This window comes from Dendropsophus ebraccatus, chromosome 5 (assembly GCF_027789765.1).
Source record: "Dendropsophus ebraccatus isolate aDenEbr1 chromosome 5, aDenEbr1.pat, whole genome shotgun sequence".
Classification (NCBI taxonomy): Eukaryota; Metazoa; Chordata; class Amphibia; order Anura; family Hylidae; genus Dendropsophus; species Dendropsophus ebraccatus.
In genome coordinates this window covers 40,966,490-40,991,716 of record NC_091458.1, presented here as the reverse complement: position 1 = coordinate 40,991,716, position 25,227 = coordinate 40,966,490, and the positions used below count along the sequence as shown (strand labels likewise).

General features: G+C 45.3%; 1 protein-coding gene and 1 long non-coding RNA gene across 4 annotated transcripts in view; one reads left to right on the top strand and one right to left on the bottom strand.

The window, feature by feature from the left end:
- Positions 1–1,647: 1,647 nt before the first annotated feature.
- On the bottom strand, positions 1,648–18,379 carry LOC138792462 (uncharacterized). Its single transcript, XR_011363145.1, has 3 exons — positions 18,218–18,379; positions 12,953–13,050; positions 1,648–1,915 (listed from the first exon to the last, which is right to left on the bottom strand). It is a non-coding gene; the product is annotated as an uncharacterized lncRNA (long non-coding RNA).
- CCDC169 (coiled-coil domain containing 169) overlaps positions 18,226–25,227 on the top strand; it is a 32,280-nt gene continuing 25,278 nt past the window's right edge. For all 3 annotated transcript variants that reach the window (XR_011363144.1, XR_011363143.1, XM_069969929.1), the window contains exons 1-3: positions 18,226–18,571; positions 22,329–22,411; positions 24,592–24,702. Coding sequence is in view for 1 of the 3 variants with exons in the window: in XM_069969929.1 (XP_069826030.1) it covers positions 18,489–18,571; positions 22,329–22,411; positions 24,592–24,702 (277 nt within the window). In the remaining 2 variants the exon portion in view is untranslated. The remainder of the gene's footprint in view (positions 18,572–22,328; positions 22,412–24,591; positions 24,703–25,227) is intronic.

The window sequence follows — 25,227 nt, the reverse complement described above, 5'->3', positions numbered from 1 at the left end:
CACTGCTATACTGCTGGAAATCACTTGCCACACAGGTTGGAATTTAGGTTCTAGCGAAGTGCTAGGGAGAGGGTGTCAAACTTGTGGCCCTCCAGCTGTTGCAAAACTACAATTGCCATCATACCTGGACAGCACCTGGCATGGCAGACTGTTAAAATTGGATCATTGATCTCCAACCTGTCCCCTGACCATAGTATCCCCAATTTATAGCATCTACGGGATGCACTAAACACACAGGCCTGTGGGTTCCATTGCACCCAATGAATGCAGGGCTGTGGATTCGGAGTTGGAGCTAGTTTTGGCTAGAGTCGGAAAAAAATGTAAAAAATCTTTAAAAAATGTAGAATTGAATTTTGATATGAATTTTACAAGTTTTGCTCTTGAATATATATTATGAGCAACACTCTAATAGGACACTGGCCCTATTACATAAGGGTGGTCGGGGGATATATCAGTAATAGGACACTGGCCCTATTAGATAAGAGGGGTCATGGAAAAGTTGTCGGTCACTATTTGGCAGTTTGTGTGGTGCTTTTCTCTGGAAAAAGATTGTGTGTTTTTCTTCAGTGTTTAATGGCAGCAGCTGTGTGTGTGTGAGTTATGGCTGCAGTAGGCTGTGTGTGTGTGCGCGCTATGACTACAGCAAGCCGTGTGTGTGAGAGCTGTGTGCTATGGCTGCAGCAGACTCTGTGTGTGTGTGTGTGTGTGTGTGTGTGCTATTGAGTGCAACCACAGTGACCTTCTATATCATTGTGTGACCTCTATATAACTATGTTTGACCCCTCTCTATATCACTATGTCTGACCTCTATATTACAGTGATCTGGCATTGTTAGCAGTATTTCTGTGTGTATGGTGAATATTTAGTGAGAAACATAGAAGATTGTCAGCAGGAAAACACCACCTGCTCCATCTAGTCTAGTTCTGAGTTGTTCAGGACATGGAGGCTGGAGACACTGCACACACAGGAGAAGTCGTAGTCGGTCCTGATAAAATTCAGGAGTTGGAGCTGCGGCTTATCGACTCCACAGCCCTTAATGAATGTCCCACTTTGGCTCCTGTTCTTGTTGCCAAAGTAACTGAGCATGTAAAATGGATGGTGTGGCTACACTGACAGTTATCATCAATAAATAGAGATGAGCGAACCATGTTCGGGTTCGAGTCCATCCGAACCTGAACGATAGGCATTTGATTAGCTGGGGCTGCTGAACTTGGATAAAGCTCTAAGGTTGTCTGGAAACATGGATACAGCCAATGACTATATGCATGTTTTCCACATAGCCTTAGGGCTTTATCCAAGTTCAGCAGCCACCGCTAATCAAATGCGGAAAGTTCGGGTTTGGATCGACTCGAGGTTCGCTCACCTCTATTAATAAAGTCTTGACATGATTGAGACATAGTAAGCAGTTGGGGTCTGTGGAAATAAAATGCAGCCGAGAGACACAACCACATATAAATTTCCAAGACGCCAAACATCGGCAGAACAGATAAGGGGTACAAAATCTTTTTAACAAAGGTCTTTATATGACTTTTCGTATTTGACCAGCTCAGCCCCATAGACAAAGAATGAGGAGGGAAGCGCTCAGCTACGTGGTGTTCTCTCAACTCAATACTGTTCAATGTTAAATACTTAAACCCCGACCAATGAAACATTTCAAAAGTTTATTAAAGCAGCAGAAACACTTTTGTAGAACTGGTTACTGTGCAGGTCCACTACACATCACTCTGTCCACTATCAGCATTTATTATAGGTCTCAGCCATATCCATACATTTACATAATAAACAATGACCAAGGTCGTACAAGTTAGGCTTCCTTCCATGACCCCGGTGTTCCATCCTGTGGCATGTCCTTTTACACAAGGTTTTGGCTAAATCCTGATTTTACAGATGCCACACGCACAAGTCTGGACTGAACCTGTAGTGAAAGAGTATAAAAAGTTATTCAGATTATCAAGCTGGAAATGATTATACATGTGGCCCTGTGTATACAGCTAAAAGGGGTTGTCCAGGAAAAAGTCATACTTAGCCATGCTTACCTGTCCCGTTCCCTGGCCGCTATTGGTTCCGGGGCTGCCCGCTCTCCGCTGATGTCAGTGTTTTGAAATAATCTGATGACGTGCCACTCAGCATAGAGTCTATGCTGACAGGTCATTTCCTAGGGCAGTGATGGGCAACCTTTTGAGCTTGGTGTGTCTTGGTAACTCTCCAAAAACACCATAATTTTGCAATATTTACAATTTAAATAACTATTATTATTAAGAATTATTACTACTATTATAATAATTACTGTGTGAAGTAAACTAAAAACCACAAACACATACACTACCCGACCCCCATACACTACCCCACCTGACCCCCATTCCTCCCCATACACTACCCTACCTGAACCTTCCACCAACACTACCCCACCTGACCTCCTTACCCACATACACATTACCCAACCTGACCCCATTCCTTCCCACACACACAATTCCCCACCTGACCCATACGCTGACCTCCATCCCTCCACACACGCACACAATACCCCACCTGACCCATTCCCCGACCCCCATCCCTCCCCACACACACTTACAATTCTGCTGCGGTTCAGAATGCGGGCTGTGGCACCAGGAGACGACGATGGAGGCAGGAGGAGGACGGGGCTGGAGGAAGGTGCAGGAGGAGGACGGGGCTGGAGCGTGGCACTGCTTAGGCCGGTCGTACACAGCTACTGTGCCAGGTGACATCACAGTAGCTGCGTCTGGGCGGTTTGTGGTGCGGAAAATACGTGGGGTCAGGCCGCACTGTTAGGCCGCTGGGCTGTCCTGGAGTTTGCATGCGGCCACATACTTTTCTGTATGCGGCTGCATACTTTTCTGTATGCGGCCGCGTGTCAGCGACTATGGCGTGTCATAGGTTCGCCAATAACGGTTCTAGGGGAACAGGATGTCACTGGATATTATAAAAACACTGATAGCGGCACAGAGTGGGCGGCCCGGGAGCAGGACAGGTAAGTATACATTACTATCATGTCCCTGGCAGCATGGCTTTTTCCCACACAACCCCTTTAAGCAGGCATTTGAGGTATAAAATAAATTAACTACTCGTGAGATCTTGCTAGTAGCAAATGGGCATCTAAGACTGCATGCACACGTCCAAGATATAGGGACCGCAAGCTGACTCTATATTACGGCCTCTTGGAACTCTCGGCATGATTTATTATGAAGCCTGGAGCTCGGAAACAGCTAAACCTATTTGCTGTTGAACTAACACGACTGTATCAATACAGTAACACCAAGCTCTAACTGTTTCAGAGCTCCCAGCATCATAATAAATAATGATGCCAAGAGTTCCATAAGAGGTCCGGAGTTCAGTCGGTGGTACAGTCAGTAGTGAAACTTTTTACCACCTTTGTACCCTGCCTAATGGCACTGCCAGATAGGCTAGCTATATATATATATTTACACACACAGTGGTAACTTGGTTTAAGAGTGTTTTGGTTTAAGAGCTCACAGTTTTTAAACATTGTGACTTGGTTTAAGAGCATTGCTTTGGTTTAAGAGCTCCCTGTACTGGGTGGGAGCGCGAGTGGGGGAGGGGCACTGCTTTGCGGGGTCTGCATAGCGGGGTTTATAACACTGTACTCTGACCCCGGAAGTCTCCCACACCTTCCAAATCATAGCAGATCCACTTCAGGCTGGGGCTTGCATCAGGGGACAGGACTGTGGGTAAATTTCTCCATAGCTGTAACCCCTCTCTCCCCGGACAGAGTGCATGTATGTCCCCACATCTGTCCTGCTTATTCCTTCATGCTCCCTGCAGTCTCTGTCAGTCCTTGTGTTTCTCATCCTCTCTATTACTGTACAGTAACTAATAATATCACATATTCTGCTGTTTCTGAATGTTTGTTTCATTTGTTTTACATGTTATTCAGAATAATAAATCATTATTTTTGGGGCGTGGAACCAATTGTCTGCATTTCTATGATTTCTTATGGGAAAATTTGCTTTGGAACGAATTATGCTCCTAATCCAAGGCACCACTGTATACACATGTAGGCACCTACAATTAACCCTTAGTCGTACCCGTACGTCCAGGGCCGCCTCCATGTGTTCAGAGCGGGGCCGCGCTCTGAACCGCCGCGGTCCCTGGTGCCGCTCGTAGCCCGAGACCGTGGCTATTAGCGGGCACGGTCCAATCGCCATGCCCGCTAATAAAGTAATCGGATCCAGCTGTCAAAGTTGACAGCTGCATCCGATTACTTGATGCAGCCGTTCCCTGGTGTCTAGTGGGGTGGATCGCTCCTCCGGGATGTTGTCCCGAAGGAGCAATCCACACATCCTTCTCCGCCGGGGCTCAGCACCGTAATGGCGCTGATCCCGGCTCGGCATTCGATTGCTTCTAGCTGCAGCAGCCGGAAGTAATTAAAGTGCCAGATCTCATCGATCTATCCTATATTAGTATACAGGATAGATCTCAATGAGAGATCAGTGTGCTTATACTAGAAGTCCCCCAGGGGGGCTTCTAGTATAAGTGTAAAAAAAAAAAAGTGTTATCAATAAAAAGCCCCCTCCCCTAATAAAAGTCAGAATCACCCCCCTTTTCCCATGTTATAAATAAAAATAAATAAATTAAAAAAATATACGCCGCGTGCGTAATCGCCCAAACTATTAATTAATCACATTCCTGATCTCGCAAGGTAAACAGCGTAAGCGCAAAAAAATCCCAAAGTGCAAAATTGCGCATTTTTGGTCGCATCAAATCCAGAAAAATTGTAATAAAAAGCGATCAAAAAGTTGCATATGCGCAATCAAGGTACCGATAGAAAGTACACATCATGGCGCAAAAAATGACACCTCATACAGCCCCATAGACCAAAGGATAAAAGCGCTATAAGCTTGGGAATGGAGCGATTTTAAGGAACATATATTTGTTAACAATGGTTTGAATTTTTTACAGGCCATCAGATACAATAAAAGTTATACATGTTACTTATCGTTGTAATCATAACAACTTGAGGAACATCTATAACAAGTCAGTTTTACCCCAGGGTGAACGGTGTAAATACAAAGCCCCCCCAAAGAAAAATTTTATTTTTTTTCAATTTCACCGCACATAATAAATTTTTCCTGGTTTCGCAGCATATTTTATGGAAAAATTCAGCCTGTCATTGCAAAGTACAATTAGTGACGCAAAAAATAAGGGCTCATGTGGGTCTATAGGTGTAAACATGCAAGTGCTATGGCCTTTTAAGCACAAGGAGGAAAAATGCAAAAACGAAAATTAGCCCGGCCCTTTGAGGACCAGGCCCAAAATGACCCAGTGGACCGCGCAAATTTTGATCTTAGTGTTTTTGTTTTTCCCTCCTCCCCTTTCTAAGAGCTCTAGCACTTTCAGTTTTTTATCTACAAGGCCATGTAAGGGCTTATTTGTTACAGGAATAGTTGTACTGTGTAATGGCGTCATTCATTCTACCATAACATGTATGATGGAATTCCAAATATATTATTTATGAAGATATAAATTGGTGAAATTGCAAAAAAGAATGCAATATGGTAACGTTTGGGGGGTTCCTGTGTCTACGTAATGCACTATATGGTAAAAGCGACATGATACAATTATTCTATAGGTCAGTCCGAACACAACCATATGCAGGTTTATGCAAATTCTCTAATGTTATATTTTTTTTTTAAATGAAATTTTTTTGGCAATTAATTATAAATAAAATGGGCCTATTGTGACGCTTATAACGGTTTTATTTTTTCACCTACGGGGCTGTATGGGGTGTCATTTTTTCCGCCATGATCTCTAGTTTTTATTAATACCATATTTGTGAAGATCGGACGTTTTGATCACTTTTTATTAATTTTTTTTTTATATATAATGCAACATAAAATCGGTAATCCGCGCACTTTTTTCCCTCTTTCCGTGTACGCCGTTCTCCGTTCGCAATGACGCTTGTTATATTTTAATAGATCGGACAATTACGCACGCTACGGTATATTATATGTTTGTTTATTTATTTTTATGTTTTATTTATATAATGGGAAAGGGGGGTGATTTCAACCTTTATTGGGGGAGGGGCTTTGGGGTAGTGTGTTGGTGTTTTTAACTTTTTTTTTTTTTTACACATTTGAAGTCCCTTTGGGGGACTTTTACATACATTAGTTTGATTTCTACACTGATGAGTGCTATGCCATAGGCATAGCATTGATCAGTGTTATCGGCGATCTGCTCATTGAGCGCCGGAGCACGCTTCATAGCGGGAGAAACACCCAGGGCGTAGTTACGCCGTAGGTCGTCTGGGGACAGACTTCCATGGCGTAACTATACGCCCTGGGTCGTCTAAGGGTTAAGGCAAAACAAACATTGTTAAAGGGGAACTCCAGGTAAAGGTTAAAAAAAAATGAAACTTCTGCAGAAGCATAAAGCATTACTTACCTATCTATTCCATTTTTTAAACTACCAAAAATCCATTTGTTTTGGGGGTTTTGTTCTGTTTTGTGTTTCTGCACTTCCTGGTTTATCAGTTATACACAGCACTACAGGTTCCAGAATGCAATGCTTTCCCTCAGCTGTTCATCACAGTCCTCCACCCTGCACATTCCCCGCCCAAAGCTGTTGCAGAACATCTAGGCTGTGTTCACACATTGCAGTTTCATTGTGTTACTGAATTATTTGCAGTAATTTATGATTTCATTGTGGTCCCACCCACACAGCACGCTGTATTCTCTACCTGTAACACCACACAGCACACTGTATTCTTTACCTGTAACACCACACAGCACACTGTATTCTTTACTTGTAACACCACACAGCACTGTATTCTCTACCTGTAACACCACACAGCACGCTGTATTCTCTACCTGTAACACCACACAGCACGCTGTATTCTCTACCTGTAACACCACACAGCACGCTGTATTCTCTACCTGTAACACCACACAGCACACTGTATTCTTTACCTGTAACACCACACAGCACACTGTATTCTTTACTTGTAACACCACACAGCACGCTGTATTCTCTACCTGTAACACCACACAGCACACTGTATTCTTTACCTGTAACATCACACAGCACTCTGTATTCTCTACCTGTAACACCACACAGCACACTGTATTCTCTACCTGTAACACCACACAGCACTGTATTCTCTACCTGTAACACCACACAGCACACTGTATTCTCTACCTGTAACACCACACTGTATTCTCTACCTGTAACACCACACAGCACGCTGTATTCTCTACCTGTAACATCACACAGCACGCTGTATTCTCTACCTGTAACACCACACAGCACGCTGTATTCTCTACCTGTAACATCACACAGCACGCTGTATTCTCTACCTGTAACACCACACAGCACGCTATATTCTCTACCTGTAACACCACACAGCACGCTGTATTCTCTACCTGTAACACCACACAGCACGCTGTATTCTCTGCCTGTAACACCACACAGCACACTGTATTCTCTACCTGTAACACCGCACAGCACACTGTATTCTCTACTTGTAACAACACACAGCACGCTGTATTCTCTACCTGTAACACCACACAGCACGCTGTATTCTCTACCTGTATTACCACACAGCACGCTGTATCCTCTACCTGTAACACCACACAGCACGCTGTATTCTCTACCTGTAACACCACACTGTATTCTCTACCTGTAACACCGCACAGCACACTGTATTCTCTACCTGTAACACCACACAGCACTGTATTCTCTACCTGTAACACCACACAGCACACTGCATTCTCTACCTGTAACACCACACAGCACTGTATTCTCTACCTGTAACACCACACAGCACTGTATTCTCTACCTGTAACACCACACAGCACGCTGTATTCTCTACCTGTAACACCACACAGCATGCTGTATTCTCTACCGGTAACACCGCACAGCACGCTGTATTCTCGACCTGTAACACCACACTGTATTCTCTACCTGTAACACCACACAGCACGCTGTATTCTCTACCTGTAACACCACACAGCACACTGTATTCTCTACCTGTAACACCACACAGCACGCTGTATTCTCTACCTGTAACACCACACAGCACACTGTATTCTCTACCTGTAACACCACACAGCACGCTGTATTCTCTACCTGTAACACCACACAGCACGCTGTATTCTCTACCTGTAACACCACACAGCACTGTATTCTCTACCTGTAACACCGCACAGCACACTGTATTCTCTACCTGTAACACCGCACAGCACGCTGTATTCTCTACCTGTAACACCACACAGCAATGTATTCTCTACCTGTAACACCACACATCACGCTGTATTCTCTACCTGTAACACCGCACAGCACGCTGTATTCTCTACCTGTAACACCGGACAGCACGCTGTATTCTCTACCTGTAACACCACACAGCACTGTATCCTCTACCCGTAACACCACGCAGCACGCTGTATTCTCTACCTGTAACACCACACAGCACTGTATCCTTTACCCGTAACACCACACAGCACTGTATCCTCTACCCGTAACACCACACAGCACGCTGTATTTTCTACCTTTAACACCACACAGCACGCTGTATCCTCTACCCGTAACACCACATAGCCCTGTATCCTCTACCCGTAGCACCACACAGCACACTGTATTCTCTACCCGTAACACCACACAGCACACTGTATTCTCTACCCGTAACACCACACAGCACACTGTATTCTCTACCTGTAACACCACACAGCACACTGTATTCTCTACCTGTAACACCACACAGCACGCTGTATCCTCTACCTGTAACACCACACAGCACGCTGTATCCTCTACCTGTAACCCCACACAGCAAGCTGTATTCTCTACCTGTAACACCACACAGCACACTGTATTCTCTATCTGTAACACCACACAGCACTGTATTCTCTACCTGTAACACCACACAGCATGCTGTATTCTCTACCTGTAACACCGCACAGCACGCTGTATTCTCTACCTGTAACACCACACAGCACGCTGTATTCTCTACCTGTAACACCGCACAGCACGCTGTATTCTCTACCTGTAACACCACACAGCACTGTATTCTCTACCTGTAACACCGCACAGCACACTGTATTCTCTACCTGTAACACCGCACAGCACGCTGTATTCTCTACCTGTAACACCACACAGCACTGTATCCTCTACCCGTAACACCACACAGCACGCTGTATTCTCTACCTGTAACACCACACTGCACACTGTATTCTCTACCTGTAACACCACACAGCACTGTATCCTCTACCCGTAACACCACACAGCACTCTGTATTCTCTACCTGTAACACCACACAGCACGCTGTATTCTCTACCTTTAACACCACACAGCACGCTGTATCCTCTACCTGTAACACCACACAGCACTGTATCCTCTACCCGTAACACCACACAGCACACTGTATTCTCTACCCATAACACCACACAGCACACTGTATTCTCTACCCGTAACACCACACAGCACACTGTATTCTCTACCCGTAACACCACACAGCACACTGTATTCTCTACCCGTAACACCACACAGCACGCTGTATTCTCTACCTGTAACACCACACAGCACGCTGTATTCTCTACCTGTAACACCACACAGCACGCTGTATCCTCTACCTGTAACACCACACAGCACGCTGTATCCTCTACCTGTAACACCACACAGCACGCTGTATCCTCTACCTGTAACACCACACAGCACGCTGTATCCTCTACCTGTAACACCACACAGCACGCTGTATCCTCTACCCGTAACACCACACAGCACTGTATCCTCTACCCGTAACACCACACAGCAAGCTGTATTCTCTACCCGTAACACCGCACAGTGCTGTATTCTCTACCTGTAACACCACACAGCACGCTGTATTATCTACCTGTAACACCACACAGCACGCTGTATTCTCTACCTGTAACACCACACAGCACTGTATTCTCTACCTGTAACACCACACTGTATTCTCTACCTGTAACACCACACAGCGCGCTGTATTCTCGACCTCTAACAGCACACTGTACATAATGGCCGTTTAGCATCATTTACTTGTGTAACTGCATCATTTTTGTGAATACGCTGCAGTACTGCAATAACACTCCAACATGTGTGAACACAGCCCTAATTTCACTGCACACTTCTGCACAATTAGAGAAATCAGTGCAACACCTGCTTCTGGCCGGTCAGAGATGGTGAATCCAGCCAAGCCTCCTGGGACATCACGCCCTGACACCTGTCTGCATCATCAGCCTGATCTCAGCAAACACACACAATGTGAGATAGAGGCATAGAAGATTTGTCTCCTAAGGGGGGATAGCAGAAGGAGCAGGAGAAAATGTGGATTTGCACAAGGGCCATTTTTTTTCACTTCCTGGATTTCTATCAGCTACCAGTGTGGCAGAACCATACAGATACAGTAATACATTGTATAGACACATACACTACCGTTCAAAATTTTGGATTCACATTGAAATGTCCTTATTTTTGAAGGAAAAGCACTGTACTTTTCAATGAAGATAACTTTAAACTAGTCCTAACTTTAAACAAATACACTATACATTGCTAATGTGGTAAATGACTATTCTAGCTGCAAATGTCTGGTTTTTGGTGCAATATCTACATAAGTGTATAGAGGCCCATTTCAAGCAACTATCACTTCAGTGTTCTAATGGTACAATGTGTTTGCTCATTGGCTCAGAAGGCTAATTGATGATTAGAAAACCCTTGTGCAATCATGTTCACACATCTGAAAACAGTCTAGCTCGTTACAGAAGCTACAAAACTGACCTTCCTTTGAGCAGATTGTGTTTCTGGAGCATCACATTTGTGGGGTCAATTAAACGCTCAAAATGGCCAGAAAAAGAGAACTTTCATCTGAAACTCGACAGTCTATTCTTGTTCTTAGAAATGAAGGCTATTCCATGCGAGAAATTGCTAAGAAATTGAAGATTTCCTACAACGGTGTGTACTACTCCCTTCAGAGGACAGCACAAACAGGCTCTAACCAGAGTAGAAAAAGAAGTGGGAGGCCGCGTTCCACAACTAAGCAACAAGATAAGCACATTAGAGTCTCTAGTTTGAGAAACAGACGCCTCACAGGTCCCCAACTGGCATCTTCATTAAATAGTACCCGCAAAACACCAGTGTCAACATCTACAGTGAAGAGGCGGCTGCGGGATTTTGGGCTTCAGGGCAGAGTGGCAAAGAAAAAGCCATATCTGAGACTGGCCAATAAAAGAAAAAGATTAAGATGGGCAAAAGAACACAGACATTGGACAGAGGAAGACTGGAAAAAAGTGTTGTGGACGGATGAATCCAAGTTTGAGATGTTTGGATCACAAAGAAGAGCGTTTGTGAGACGCAGAACAAATGAAAAGATGCTGGAAGAATGCCTGACGCCATCTGTTAAGCATGGTGGAGGTAATGTGATGGTCTGGGGTTGCTTTGGTGCTGGTAAGGTGGGAGATTTGTACAGGGTAAAAGGGATTCTGAATAAGGAAGGCTATCACTCAATTTTGCAACGCCATGCCATACCCAGTGGACAGCGCTTGGTTGGAGCCAATTTCATCCTACAACAGGACAATGACCCTAAACACACCTCCAAATTGTGCAAGAACTATTTACAGCAGAAGCAGGCAGCTGGTATTCTATCATAGGTAATGGAGTGGCCAGCGCAGTCACCAGATCTGAACCCCATTGAGCTGTTGTGGGAGCAGCTTGACCGTATGGTACGCCAGAAGTGACCATCCAACCAATCCAATTTCTCCAGCTTACCTTAACAGATTAAAGGACAACTCCCACGAAAAATTTTTTTAGCTTATTTAACACACATTACAAAGTTATATAACTTTGTAATATGGTTAAATACCCGGTCTGGCCCCCTTCCCCCACTTTCGGACCCCCGACCCCCCCGCCCGGAAGTTAAAGAATATATACATTACCTATTACGATCGTCACGGTCCTCTTCTCCCGGGCGGCATCTGGTGACGACGACGTCAGAGCCGGGGCGCGGTCCGGGTCTTCTTCCTCCTTGGCGTCTTCATAGAGAGTGAATGGGACGGAAAAGGCTGCTGGTGCACATGCGCACCAGCAGCCTTTTCATTGGCTGGAGCGCATCACATGGCTTCCAGCTTCGTCAGCCCTGATTGGCTGAGGTTGCTGGAAGCCATGTGATGTGCTCCAGCCAATGAAAAGGCTGCCGGTGCGCAAGCGCACTGGCAGCCTTTTCCATCCCCAGGACCCGGAAATCAGAAACATCGCTGAACGGCGGTGACGGTGAGGCGGACGAATGGAGTGGCGATAGTCACCGGAAGGATGGTGAGTATGGTGTCTGTGTTTTTTTTGGGGGGGGGGTCCCGCGGGAGTTGTCCTTTAATAGCTAGAATGCCAAAGGTGTGCAATGCTGTAATTGCTGCAAAAGGTGGATTCTTTGACGAAAGCAAAGTGTGATGTAATAACAATGTTATTTCAAATACAAATCATTATTTCTAACCTTGTCAATGTCTTGACTATTTTCTATTCATTTCACAACGTATGGTGGTGAGGAAGTGTGACCGTTCATGGAAAACACAAAACTGTTTGGGTGACCCCAAATTTTTGAACGGTAGTGTATATTTAACTTTTAATGTACTTTTAATAGAAAACAAGTTTTTCTTTTCCGGAGTTCCCCTTTAATTCAACCTATCTGCTCGATTTCTCATGTCCTGTAAAGGCACAGCAAAAGAGCTGCTGATCCTGCTGACCAGTGCTTGTCTGTGGCCCCCCACCCCATAGCCGATAAATCTATGTCTCTAAAAGGACCTTTAGTGTTTGCTTGAACTGTCATCAGCTATGCCTGGCAACTACACCACAGCTCCACTAGGGGGAGCCAGGAATACCGCTGAATGGTGAAAGAGCCAGACGCCTGTAGTAATATCCCATAACAAGGACAACATTCTCCTAGCTGATGCACATAGGTGTTACACTAACATCTCACCTGGTCAAAGCTTGTGTTTAACTTTTCCAGGGTGACGCTGTAGTCTCCAGCTCGCTTTGTGTATTGGGCCAGGATGGCGGCTTCACTGGATAACTTCTCTGAGAAGGTAAAAAGGAGATTAGAGATGAGCGAAACGCAAGCCTGCTTAGTTCCGTAAGGCTGCCTGGAAAACATGGATGCAACCATAGGCTGTATTCATATTTTCCAGGACTCCCTAAGGCTGCATCCGACTTCTTCAGTTACTGGTTACTGAATGCTGCATGCTCCAGTGCGCTCATCTCTAAAGGAGACATTAATGCCTTATTATAAGGTACCGAAGATGTACAGCTAGCCACCCTCGGGTCACCATGTGCTTTACAAACACTTGTGTAATTCTGGCCTAGGCCTCACACGCATTTCTATCACATTTCAGGCCATTCGTCAGTAAAATGTCAAAGAGGGACGGTGACAACCGCCCGATGTGTTATTCCCCATAGCTGTGTATACCCGGCCAATATTATTACTTATAGCTGTATATACCCGGCCAATATTATTACTTATAGCTGTATATACCCGGCCAATATTATTACTTATAGCTGTGTATATACCCGGCCAATATTATTACTTATAGCTGTGTATATACCCGGCCAATATTATTACTTATAGCTGTGTATATACCCGGCCAATATTATTACTTATAGCTGTGTATACCCGGCCAATATTATTACTTATAGCTGTGTATACCCGGCCAGTGTTATTACCCATAGCTGTGTATACCCGGCAGTGTTATTATACATAGCTGTGTATACCCGGCAGTGTTATTATACATAGCTGTGTATACCCGGCCGGTGTTATTATACATAGCTGTGTATACCCGGCAGTGTTATTATACATAGCTGTGTATACCCGGCCGATGTTATTATACATAGCTGTGTATACCCGGCCGATATTATTATACATAGCTGTGTATACCGGGCAGTGTTATTATACATAGCTGTGTATAGCCGGCAGTGTTATTATACATAGCTGTGTATACCCGGCCAATATTATTACTTATAGCTGTGTATACCCGGCCAATATTATTACTTATAGCTGTGTATACCCGGCCAGTGTTATTCCCCATAGCTGTGTATACCCGGCCAGTGTTATTACCCATAGCTGTGTATACCCGGCAGTGTTATTATACATAGCTGTGTATACCCGGCCAGTGTTATTACCCATAGCTGTGTATACCCGGCAGTGTTATTACCCATAGCTGTGTATACCCGGCCAGTGTTATTACCCATAGCTGTGTATACCCGGCAGTGTTATTATACATAGCTGTGTATACCCGGCAGTGTTATTATACATAGCTGTGTATACCCGGCCGGTGTTATTATACATAGCTGTGTATACCCGGCCGGTGTTATTATACATAGCTGTGTATACCCGGCAGTGTTATTATACATAGCTGTGTATACCCGGCAGTGTTATTATACATAGCTGTGTATACCCGGCCAGTGTTATTATACATAGCTGTGTATACCCGGCCGGTGTTATTATACATAGCTGTGTATACCCGGCCGGTGTTATTATACATAGCTGTGTATACCCGGCAGTGTTATTATACATAGCTGTGTATACCCGGCAGTGTTATTATACATAGCTGTGTATACCCGGCAGTGTTATTATACATAGCTGTGTATACCCGGCAGTGTTATTATACATAGTTGTGTATACCCGGCAGTGTTATTATACATAGCTGTGTATACCCGGCAGTGTTATTATACATAGCTGTGTATACCCGGCCAGTGTTATTATACATAGCTGTGTATACCCGGCCAGTGTTATTCCCCATAGCTGTGTATACCCGGCAGTGTTATTATACATAGCTGTGTATACCCGGCAGTGTTATTATACATAGTTGTGTATACCCGGCAGTGTTATTATACATAGCTGTGTATACCCGGCAGTGTTATTATACATAGCTGTGTATACCCGGCAGTGTTATTATACATAGCTGTGTATACCCGGCAGTGTTATTATACATAGCTGTGTATACCCGGCCAGTGTTATTATACATAGCTGTGTATACCCGGCCGATGTTATTACCCATAGCTGTGTATACCCGGCAGTGTTATTATACATAGCTGTGTATACCCGGCAGTGTTATTATACATAGCTGTGTATACCCGGCAGTGTTATTATACATAGCTGTGTATACCCGGCAGTGTTATTATACATAGCTGTGTATACCCGGCAGTGTTATTATACATAGCTGTGTATACCCGGCAGTGTTATTATACATAGCTGTGTATACCCGGCCGATGTTATTACCCATAGCTGTGTATACCCGGCAGTGTTATTATACATAGCTGTGTATACCCGGCAGTGTTATTATACATAGCTGTGTATACCCGGCAGTGTTATTATACATAGCTGTGTATACCCGGCAGTGTTATTATACATAGCTGTGTATACCCGGCAGTGTTATTATACATAGCTGTGTATACCCGGCAGGTGTTATTATACATAGCTGTGTATACCCGGCCGGTGTTATTATACATAGCTGTGTATATACCCGGCCGGTGTTATTATACATAGCTGTGTATACCCGGCAGTGTTATTATACATAGCTGTGTATACCCGGCCACTGTTATTATACATAGCTGTGTATACCCGGCAGTGTTATTATAGCTGTATATACCCGGCCGGTGTTATTATACATAGCTGTGTATATACCCGACCAATATTATTACTTATAGCTGTGTATACCCGGCCAGTGTTATTACCCATAGCTGTGTATACCCGGCAGTGTTATTATACATAGCTGTGTATACCCGGCAGTGTTATTATACATAGCTGTGTATACCCGGCAGTGTTATTATACATAGCTGTGTATACCCGGCCGATGTTATTATACATAGCTGTGTATACCCGGCAGTGTTATTCCCCATAGCTGTGTATACCCGGCCAGTGTTATTATACATAGCTGTGTATACCCGGCAGTGTTATTATACATAGCTGTGTATACCCGGCAGTGTTATTATACATAGCTGTGTATACCCGGCAGTGTTATTATACATAGCTGTGTATACCCGGCCGATGTTATTACCCATAGCTGTGTATACCCGGCAGTGTTATTATACATAGCTGTGTATATACCCGGCAGTGTTATTATACATAGCTGTGTATACCCGGCAGTGTTATTATACATAGCTGTGTATACCCGGCAGTGTTATTATAGCTGTGTATACCCGGCAGTGTTATTATACATAGCTGTGTATACCTGGCAGTGTTATTATACATAGCTGTGTATACCCGGCCGATGTTATTACCCATAGCTGTGTATACCTGGCAGTGTTATTATACATAGCTGTGTATACCCGGCAGTGTTATTATACATAGCTGTGTATACCCGGCAGTGTTATTATACATAGCTGTGTATACCCGGCCGGTGTTATTATACATAGCTGTGTATACCCGGCCGGTGTTATTATACATAGCTGTGTATACCCGGCAGTGTTATTACCCATAGCTGTGTATACCCGGCAGTGTTATTATACATAGCTGTGTATACCCGGCAGTGTTATCCCCCATAGCTGTGTATACCCGCCAGTGTTATTATACATAGCTGTGTATACCCGGCAGTGTTATCCCCCATAGCTGTGTATACCCGGCAGTGTTATTATACATAGCTGTGTATACCCGGCAGTGTTATTATACATAGCTGTGTATACCCGGCCGATGTTATTACCCATAGCTGTGTATACCCGGCAGTGTTATTATACATAGCTGTGTATACCCGGCAGTGTTATTACCCATAGCTGTGTATACCCGGCAGTGTTATTATACATAGCTGTGTATACCCGGCAGTGTTATTATACATAGCTGTGTATACCCGGCAGTGTTATTACCCATAGCTGTGTATACCCGGCAGTGTTATTATACATAGCTGTGTATACCCGGCAGTGTTATTATACATAGCTGTGTATACCCGGCCGGTGTTATTATACATAGCTGTGTATACCCGGCAGTGTTATTATACATAGCTGTGTATACCCGGCCGGTGTTATTATACATAGCTGTGTATACCCGGCAGTGTTATTCCCCATAGCTGTGTATACCCGGCCAGTGTTATTATACATAGCTGTGTATACCGGGCAGTGTTATTATACATAGCTGTGTATACCCGGCAGTGTTATCCCCCATAGCTGTGTATACCCGGCCGGTGTTATTATACATAGCTGTGTATACCCGGCCGGTGTTATTATACATAGCTGTGTATATACCCGGCAGTGTTATTATACATAGCTGTGTATACCCGGCAGTGTTATCCCCCATAGCTGTGTATACCCGGCAGTGTTATTATACATAGCTGTGTATACCCGGCAGTGTTATTATACATAGCTGTGTATACCCGGCCGGTGTTATTATACATAGCTGTGTATACCCGGCAGTGTTATTATACATAGCTGTGTATACCCGGCCGGTGTTATTATACATAGCTGTGTATACCCGGCAGTGTTATTCCCCATAGCTGTGTATACCCGGCCAGTGTTATTATACATAGCTGTGTATACCGGGCAGTGTTATTATACATAGCTGTGTATACCCGGCAGTGTTATCCCCCATAGCTGTGTATACCCGGCCGGTGTTATTATACATAGCTGTGTATACCCGGCCGGTGTTATTATACATAGCTGTGTATATACCCGGCAGTGTTATTATACATAGCTGTGTATACCCGGCAGTGTTATTATACATAGCTGTGTATACCCGGCAGTGTTATTATACATAGCTGTGTATACCCGGCAGTGTTATTATACATAGCTGTGTACACCCGGCCAGTGTTATCCCCCATAGCTGTGTATACCCGGCAGTGTTATTATACATAGCTGTGTATACCCGGCAGTGTTATTATACATAGCTGTGTATACCCAGCAGTGTTATTATACATAGCTGTGTATACCCGGCAGTGTTATTATACATAGCTGTGTATACCCGGCAGTGTTATCCCCCATAGCTGTGTATACCCGGCAGTGTTATTATACATAGCTGTGTATACCCGGCAGTGTTATTATACATAGCTGTGTATACCCGGCAGTGTTATTATACATAGCTGTGTATACCCGGCAGTGTTATCCCCCATAGCTGTGTATACCCGGCAGTGTTATTATACATAGCTGTGTATACCCGGCAGTGTTATTATACATAGCTGTGTATACCCGGCAGTGTTATTATACATAGCTGTGTATACCCGGCAGTGTTATCCCCCATAGCTGTGTACACCCGGACAGTTATTACCCATAGCCGCCTGCAGCCCGGCATACACCTCCACAGACTCCATCTTTCCCGCGCACCCCGCACGGCCACCTGGGAGTTAACCCTGTAACTGCCGCACGCGCCCCTCCCTACAAGCAGACAGCGCAGCTCGCAGGCTCCTACGGCACCGAAACAGTCACAGGCCCGCAGCATCACGTGACTAAGGAGGGGCCTCAACGCAGAAATTGGGCGGCGCAGAGTCGATCACGTGACGAGCTCCTGTTGCCATGGGGAAGTATCAACAACCCCGGAGATGGAGATGAGAACAGAGAGGCGACTGGCGGATCCGGACACCGAGAGACTGGCGGAGGAGCTGCGGATGGAGACCGGGATGAGGTGAGAGACGGGTCCTGCTGATTGTGTCCTGTGCGGGGGCTGCAGGGCTGTACGAAGTGATCTGCCTGTACCTCCTTTATTTATATGGGACACACAACCTTCCCGGTGTATATCACCAGCAGTGTGTAAGGCCCCACATCTGTGCAGAGCCCGAAATATTCCCTCTAGACCGGCAATGGAATTACAGACCCTAAAGTAAAGACCCCACATCCCGAACCCTGATTACAGATATTGCCCCCCTGCATTACACACATCCCCTGCAGATCTCATTACTGTGCAGATCCCAGATCCCTGATCTTACCCTATTACTGTGCAGATCCCAGATCCCTGATCTTACCCTATTACTATACATGATCCCTGATCCTGTTCAGACCTCAGGCCAAATTCTCCTCAGTATGGATCCCACACCAGATCTTATGCCACCACTGTTTAGACACCAGACCAGATCCTCCTATACACATCCCAGATCTTACCTACTGTTCTGACCCCAGGCTAACTTCTCTTCTGAATACCAATAAAAGAACAACTGAACCTCTAATATATTACAACATACAAATTTTATTGTTTAAAAATACACTATGATGACAAAATAATCAATAAATACACAATGAACCATGGCTGACAATATGTTAAAAAACGACAAACATACAATGAGGGGGCTGCTGCAGATGGACATGAGTGAATAAATAAATAAATCAATAAATAAAATAGTAGACTAAAGTGCTGAGTATGATACAAAGAGAATAATAAGATAATAGTAAATAAACTGAAAAGTCCTATAAAGAATTCATAAATCTCAAACTGGTATAGAGTTATAGAAGTATCATACCACAAATAATGGAGTCAAAGTGTCCACCGGCGGCCCCGGGGTGGACAGTCTTTTCCATCTGGTACAGGCCATCATGAAAACCACTTCTGGCAATGCCTTGTCCCTGAAGAATCTGCCGGACAAATATTTTAGGCTTTTTGCTTTTGCACGATCCTCACCATCTATACAAAGTCCCCATCTATATTGCTCTGCACTGTAACAGTGCTCACTCTATGCCACCCTGTAGTGTTTAGGCCTACTGTGGACCCTCAAATAGTACTTAGGCCCCTCTGTGCCCTCATATAGTAGATACACCACCTCAGTGCCCTCATATAGTAGATACACCCCCTCTGTGCCCTCATATAGTAGATACACCACCAGAGCTGGAGGAGATAAGCACAGGAGGCACTGAGAGCTGGTGGAGATAAGCACAGGGGCACAGAGCTGGTGGAGATAAGCACAGGGGCACAGAGCTGGTGGAGATAAGCACAGGGGCACAGAGCTGGTAGAGATAAGCACAGGGGCACAAAGAGCTGGTGGAGATAAGCACAGGGGCACTGAGAGCTGGTGGAGATAAGCACAGGGGCACAGAGAGCTGGTGGAGATAAGCACAGGGGCACAGAGAGCTGGTGGAGATAAGCACAGGGGCACAGAGAGCTGGTGGAGATAAGCACAGGGGCACAGAGCTGGTGGAGATAAGCACAGGGGCACTGAGAGCTGGTGGAGATAAGCACAGGGGCACAGAGAGCTGGTGGAGATAAGCACAGGGGCACAGAGAGCTGGTGGAGATAAGCACAGGGGCACAGAGAGCTGGTGGAGATAAGCACAGGGGCACAAAGCTGGTGGAGATAAGCACAGGGGCACAGAGCTGGTGGAGATAAGCACAGGGGCACAGAGCTGGTGGAGATAAGCACAGGGGCACTGAGAGCTGGTGGAGATAAGCACAGGGGGCACAGAGCTGGTGGAGATAAGCACAGGGGCACTGAGAGCTGGTGGAGATAAGCACAGGAGGCACAGAGCTGGTGGAGATAAGCACAGGGGCAAAGAGAGCTGGTGGAGATAAGCACAGGGGCACAGAGCTGGTGGAGATAAGCACAGGGGCACAGAGCTGGTGGGGATAAGCACAGGGGCACAAAGAGCTGGTGGAGATAAGCACAGGGGCACTGAGAGCTGGTGGAGATAAGCACAGGGGCACAGAGCTGGTGGAGATAAGCACAGGGGCACAGAGCTGGTGGAGATAAGCACAGGGGCACTGAGAGCTGGTGGAGATAAGCACAGGGGCACAGAGCTGGTGGAGATAAGCACAGGGGCACTGAGAGCTGGTGGAGATAAGCACAGGGGGCACAGAGCTGGTGGAGGTAAGCACAGGGGCACAGAGCTGGTGGAGATAAGCACAGGGGCACAGAGGTGGGGAAGTAGGGGGGATAAGCACCATGCACAGCTGAGGGACACCTGACAGACCCCCCCCTCCCTGGAGCACTCACCACTGCTCTGCTCTCCCTCCCTCCAGGCTGATGCAGGTCATGTGCCCTGGACCCCGGCAGACATGCTCCTCCTCCGGCCCCAGCTCTCACTGCCAGGTACTGATGCTGTATAGGGGGCGCACCACAGAGCTGTGTTAATCTGGCCCTGGCAGGAGCTATGGGGGAGAGAGCGGCCTCTTGTGGCCGGAGGCAGAATGACACCTTTGGTCACAAGAGTTAGCAGAGCAGGAAGCCGATGTTTCCTACTCTGCCAGTGTGCAGGGGGGGCGGCGGGACACACGGGGGCTGTACCGGGTCAGCGGGACATGGTTCCAAAACCGGGACCGTCCCGCTGAAACCGGGACAGTTGGGAGGTATGTGTACAGACCCCCCACACCAGATCCTTTTCCTGTACAGACCCCCACACCAGATCCTTTTCCTGTACAGACCCCCACACCAGATCCTTTTCAGTACAGACCCCCACCCCCACACACACACACACACCAGATGCTTTTCAGTACAGACCCCCCCCCCCACACACACACACACCAGATCCTTTTCAGTACAGACCCCCACACGAGATCCTTTTCAGTACAGACCCCCACACCAGATCCCTTCCTGTACAGACTACCCACACCAGATCCTTTTCCTGTACAGACTACCCACACCAGATCCTTTTCCTGTACAGACTACCCACACCAGATCCTTTTCCTGTACAGACTACCCACACCAGATCCTTTTCCTGTACAGACCCCCCACACCAGATCCTTTTCCTGTACAGACCCCCCACACCAGATCCTTTTCCTGTACAGACCCCCACACCAGATCCTTTTCCTGTACAGATCCCAGGCTAGACTCTCCTTTTGTACAGACTCCACAACAGATTCCACCTCTCTACCTACCCCAGACCAGATCTAAGGCCATATCCTCTTTTTGTACAGACCCCAGACCAGACATACAGATCCCTGGAGGGGGCCAGTACCAGGACATTGTCTGCAGGGATGCCTGGGTATAGGGATAAGTGCAGGAATAGGGGGGAGTATAATTTTAGAGGCTCTCCTCCCAGTTTTGCCATCACTTTCTGGTACATAGGAGGGCTCCCTTTTATGCTATAGTCTCCCGGACAATGACACAATGTTCTCATCCTGCTTTCCTGCATAAAATCATAGAATTAAAGAGTATATCCTAAAAAGCCAAGAACCTTTATAAGAAAACCCTGTGATTTAACCCTTGCATGATGTAAGTTTTGGGGTCTGCTTAGAGAGATGATCAGAGACCTATATAATAGTATTACATAAGGCCGATGTGTAAAGTACAGACAGCTGAGGGCACCGAGTGTTCACTTTTACCTTTAGACCTTGTTCACATGATGACTTTTTAATCGTGAAAAGAGAGTCCGCATTAGAAATCCCAGGCAGATCAGTCATTGATCATTGTGTGAAATGTTCCATCAGATATTCATTGATTTCTTTATTTCTTTGGTCAGGGAAATGTTACAAGCCTCAATATCAGAAATGAGACACACAGCGGCCGACCTAGAAAGAAAGCTCAGCAGTGTGGAAGATGAAGGTAAAGATTTAGTTTCAGCACGATGACGTATTATAACTGCGCGGCTTCAGATGCTCGCTGTTTACACAAACAGTGACCGGGAGCCGCAACTAAACTGTCGGCTGATAGCTGACAGTCTAGTGTAACTGCCACTGGACCCCCAAAAGAGTTCCAGCATCGGTAATTGCCGGCATTGGTGGATCGGTAACGGTAATTGGTGTGGTAAAAATACATAGGATTACATTGGAATCTCTGCAAAGAAAATGCTAATTTTAACTTTTCACTCTTACTTTGCAGCTATTCCTGTGAAATGCCCAAAGGGTTAAAAAAAACTGTGTGATTGTAGATTTGAATACTTGAAAGGGTGAAGATTTCAAAATGGGGTAAATTATGGGGGTTTCTAGAATACAGGCCTCCAAAATATGCTCCAAAACTGAACTGGTGCCTAAAAATTTCTCAGTTTGAAATTTTCATGAAAAATTTGAAAATTGCTACTAAACATTAACGGCCTCTATCATCCTAAACAAGTAAAAGCATGTTCACCAAATGCTGTTATTATAAAGTAGACATGTTCTAGATATGAATTAATAAATAATTTATGAAGTATTACTATTTTCCTTATTGGCAGAGACTTTCAAATGTAGAGAAATGCTATTTTTTCAATTTTTCACATTTTGGAGTTTTTTCACAAAAAAATTCTAAAGTTATAAACCCAAATTTACTACTAACATAAAGTAGAATATGTCACGAAAAAAACTATCTTGGAATTCCAAGGATTGGTTAAAGCATTCCAAAGTTATTGATGCCTAAAGTGACACATGTCATATTTGAAAAATTTGTCCGTGTCATAAACGCCAAAACTGGCTGTGTCCCCTATGGGTTAAATCTCGATTTATTTATTTATTTATTGCTAAATAAACAACATTTTTCTCTATGCTGTATTACTTCCCACTGTACCAGTGCTCCACCTGTGCCACCATGTATTAGACAAGCCCCCTTTGTGTCCCATATAGGTAGCTTTGCCAAATATGTGCAACTCTGTGCACCCATATAGTATAGGAGATCTTCTTTGTGCCTCCATCTAGGTAGGGTTTAGTAGAGGAGGTATAGTGGATAAGAGGTGTAGTAGTACAAGTAAAGATGAGGGGTGTTGTAGTAGTAGTAGTACAGGAACATATGAGGTGTGTAGTAGTGGTTGTACAGATTAGAATAGGGGGAGCATGGGGCAGACTAGGGGGAGCACGGAGCATACTGGGGAGAGCATGGGGCAGACTGGGGCAGGAGGGCACATAGCCAGTATACCCACCTCACCCTCTGCCCAGGCACATATATCCGGCACATGCTGCTCCTGGCTGCACCTGGAGGTTTATACTTCCCGCGGACCCGCCCCTATAGCAGGACGAATATCCCCTCCACATGGAGGTCCCCCGTCTCTGGAGGAGGCTGCAGAGACTGAAGGATCGGGTGATAGTGTCATTGCATTAACTGAAGCTGTACAGCGGGATTGGGTGCGCAGTGCAGACCCCTGATCCCGTTGTACAGCTCCAGCACCCGCAGCGACAGTATTACCTGATCCTTCAATCCTTGTAGCCTCCTACATTCGTCCCGCTATGGGGGCGGGTCAGCGGCAGGGATAAAGGACACTGCTGGGAGCTCTTCCTTCTCAGGCTCTGCTTCAGTAGCTGAAGGCCATGACCAACGTGTATTGCCCATCCACACGCATCCAATGTTTTTTTTTTTGAAAATCAATAAAAAAAAAAAAAATCTAATTGATTCTCAAATTCTGGGTTAATTAATCGAATTAATTTAATTAATCGCCCAGCCCTACCTGACAATATGACTGTATGTTTAGCAGGTGAGAGCAGCATTATTAGGATCCGCCAAGCTTTAGAGCTCATCATCTGACTTGTCCACATTCATTCCAACAATAGTTTGCTTGTTTTTGATAGTAGACCCAAAACCCTGCAAACCGGACAGAACTGGGATGGACCCCATTATAAATCAATGTTAATGTTGGGATCCATATCAATTCATTGTACTGGTTATGGCTTCATTAAAAACAATGGAGAGAAGAAAGCCTTAGCCCTCTGGTTGCTTCATATAGTCATCATCTCTACATCATCAGTCAGAGATCACAGCCTGAATATTCTGTAATATTACCATTACCCAGGAATAGTGAATTGATTTGTTTCTCACGGCAGGTAATGAGTGGAAAACAAGATACGAGACACAAACCGAGCTGAATAAACAGCTAGAAAGACAAATTCGTGCGCTGCAGGAAAAGTCTGAATACATACGGGGTAACCCAACAGGTGAGTGTCGAGCTGTTGTCTCTGTAGTGTTCAGTCCTGAAGCGTTCAGATACCAGAACCCACCACGATCAACAGAAACGGCCAACTATCTTTTGCATGCTGCTGCATGCACTATATGGAGGATTTAAAGGGGTTATCAAGCATTAGAAAAACATGGCCACTTTCATCCAGAGAGAGCACAACTTGTGTCTCCAGCTTTGTAACTCTGTTCCATTGAAGTGAATGGAGATTAATTGCAAACCACACCTGAACTGGAGACAAGAGTCATGCTGTCTGTGGAAGAAAGTGGCCATGTTTTTCTAATGCTGTATAACCATTTTAATGTTAGGAGTAACCTGCCATAGTTATATATGTAAAATACAGCGCACCAACATGATCACAGGTGAGAAACTGGATCTTGCCACAAGAAGGCATAAAATGCTTCCCTTACTGCCCTAGTAAAAGGCTTTCAGAGGCGACCTTTGGGTAGTGTACTTCTTAGTGAAAAATCTTTGGCTGGTACATGCTTCTGCAATGCACTTGAAG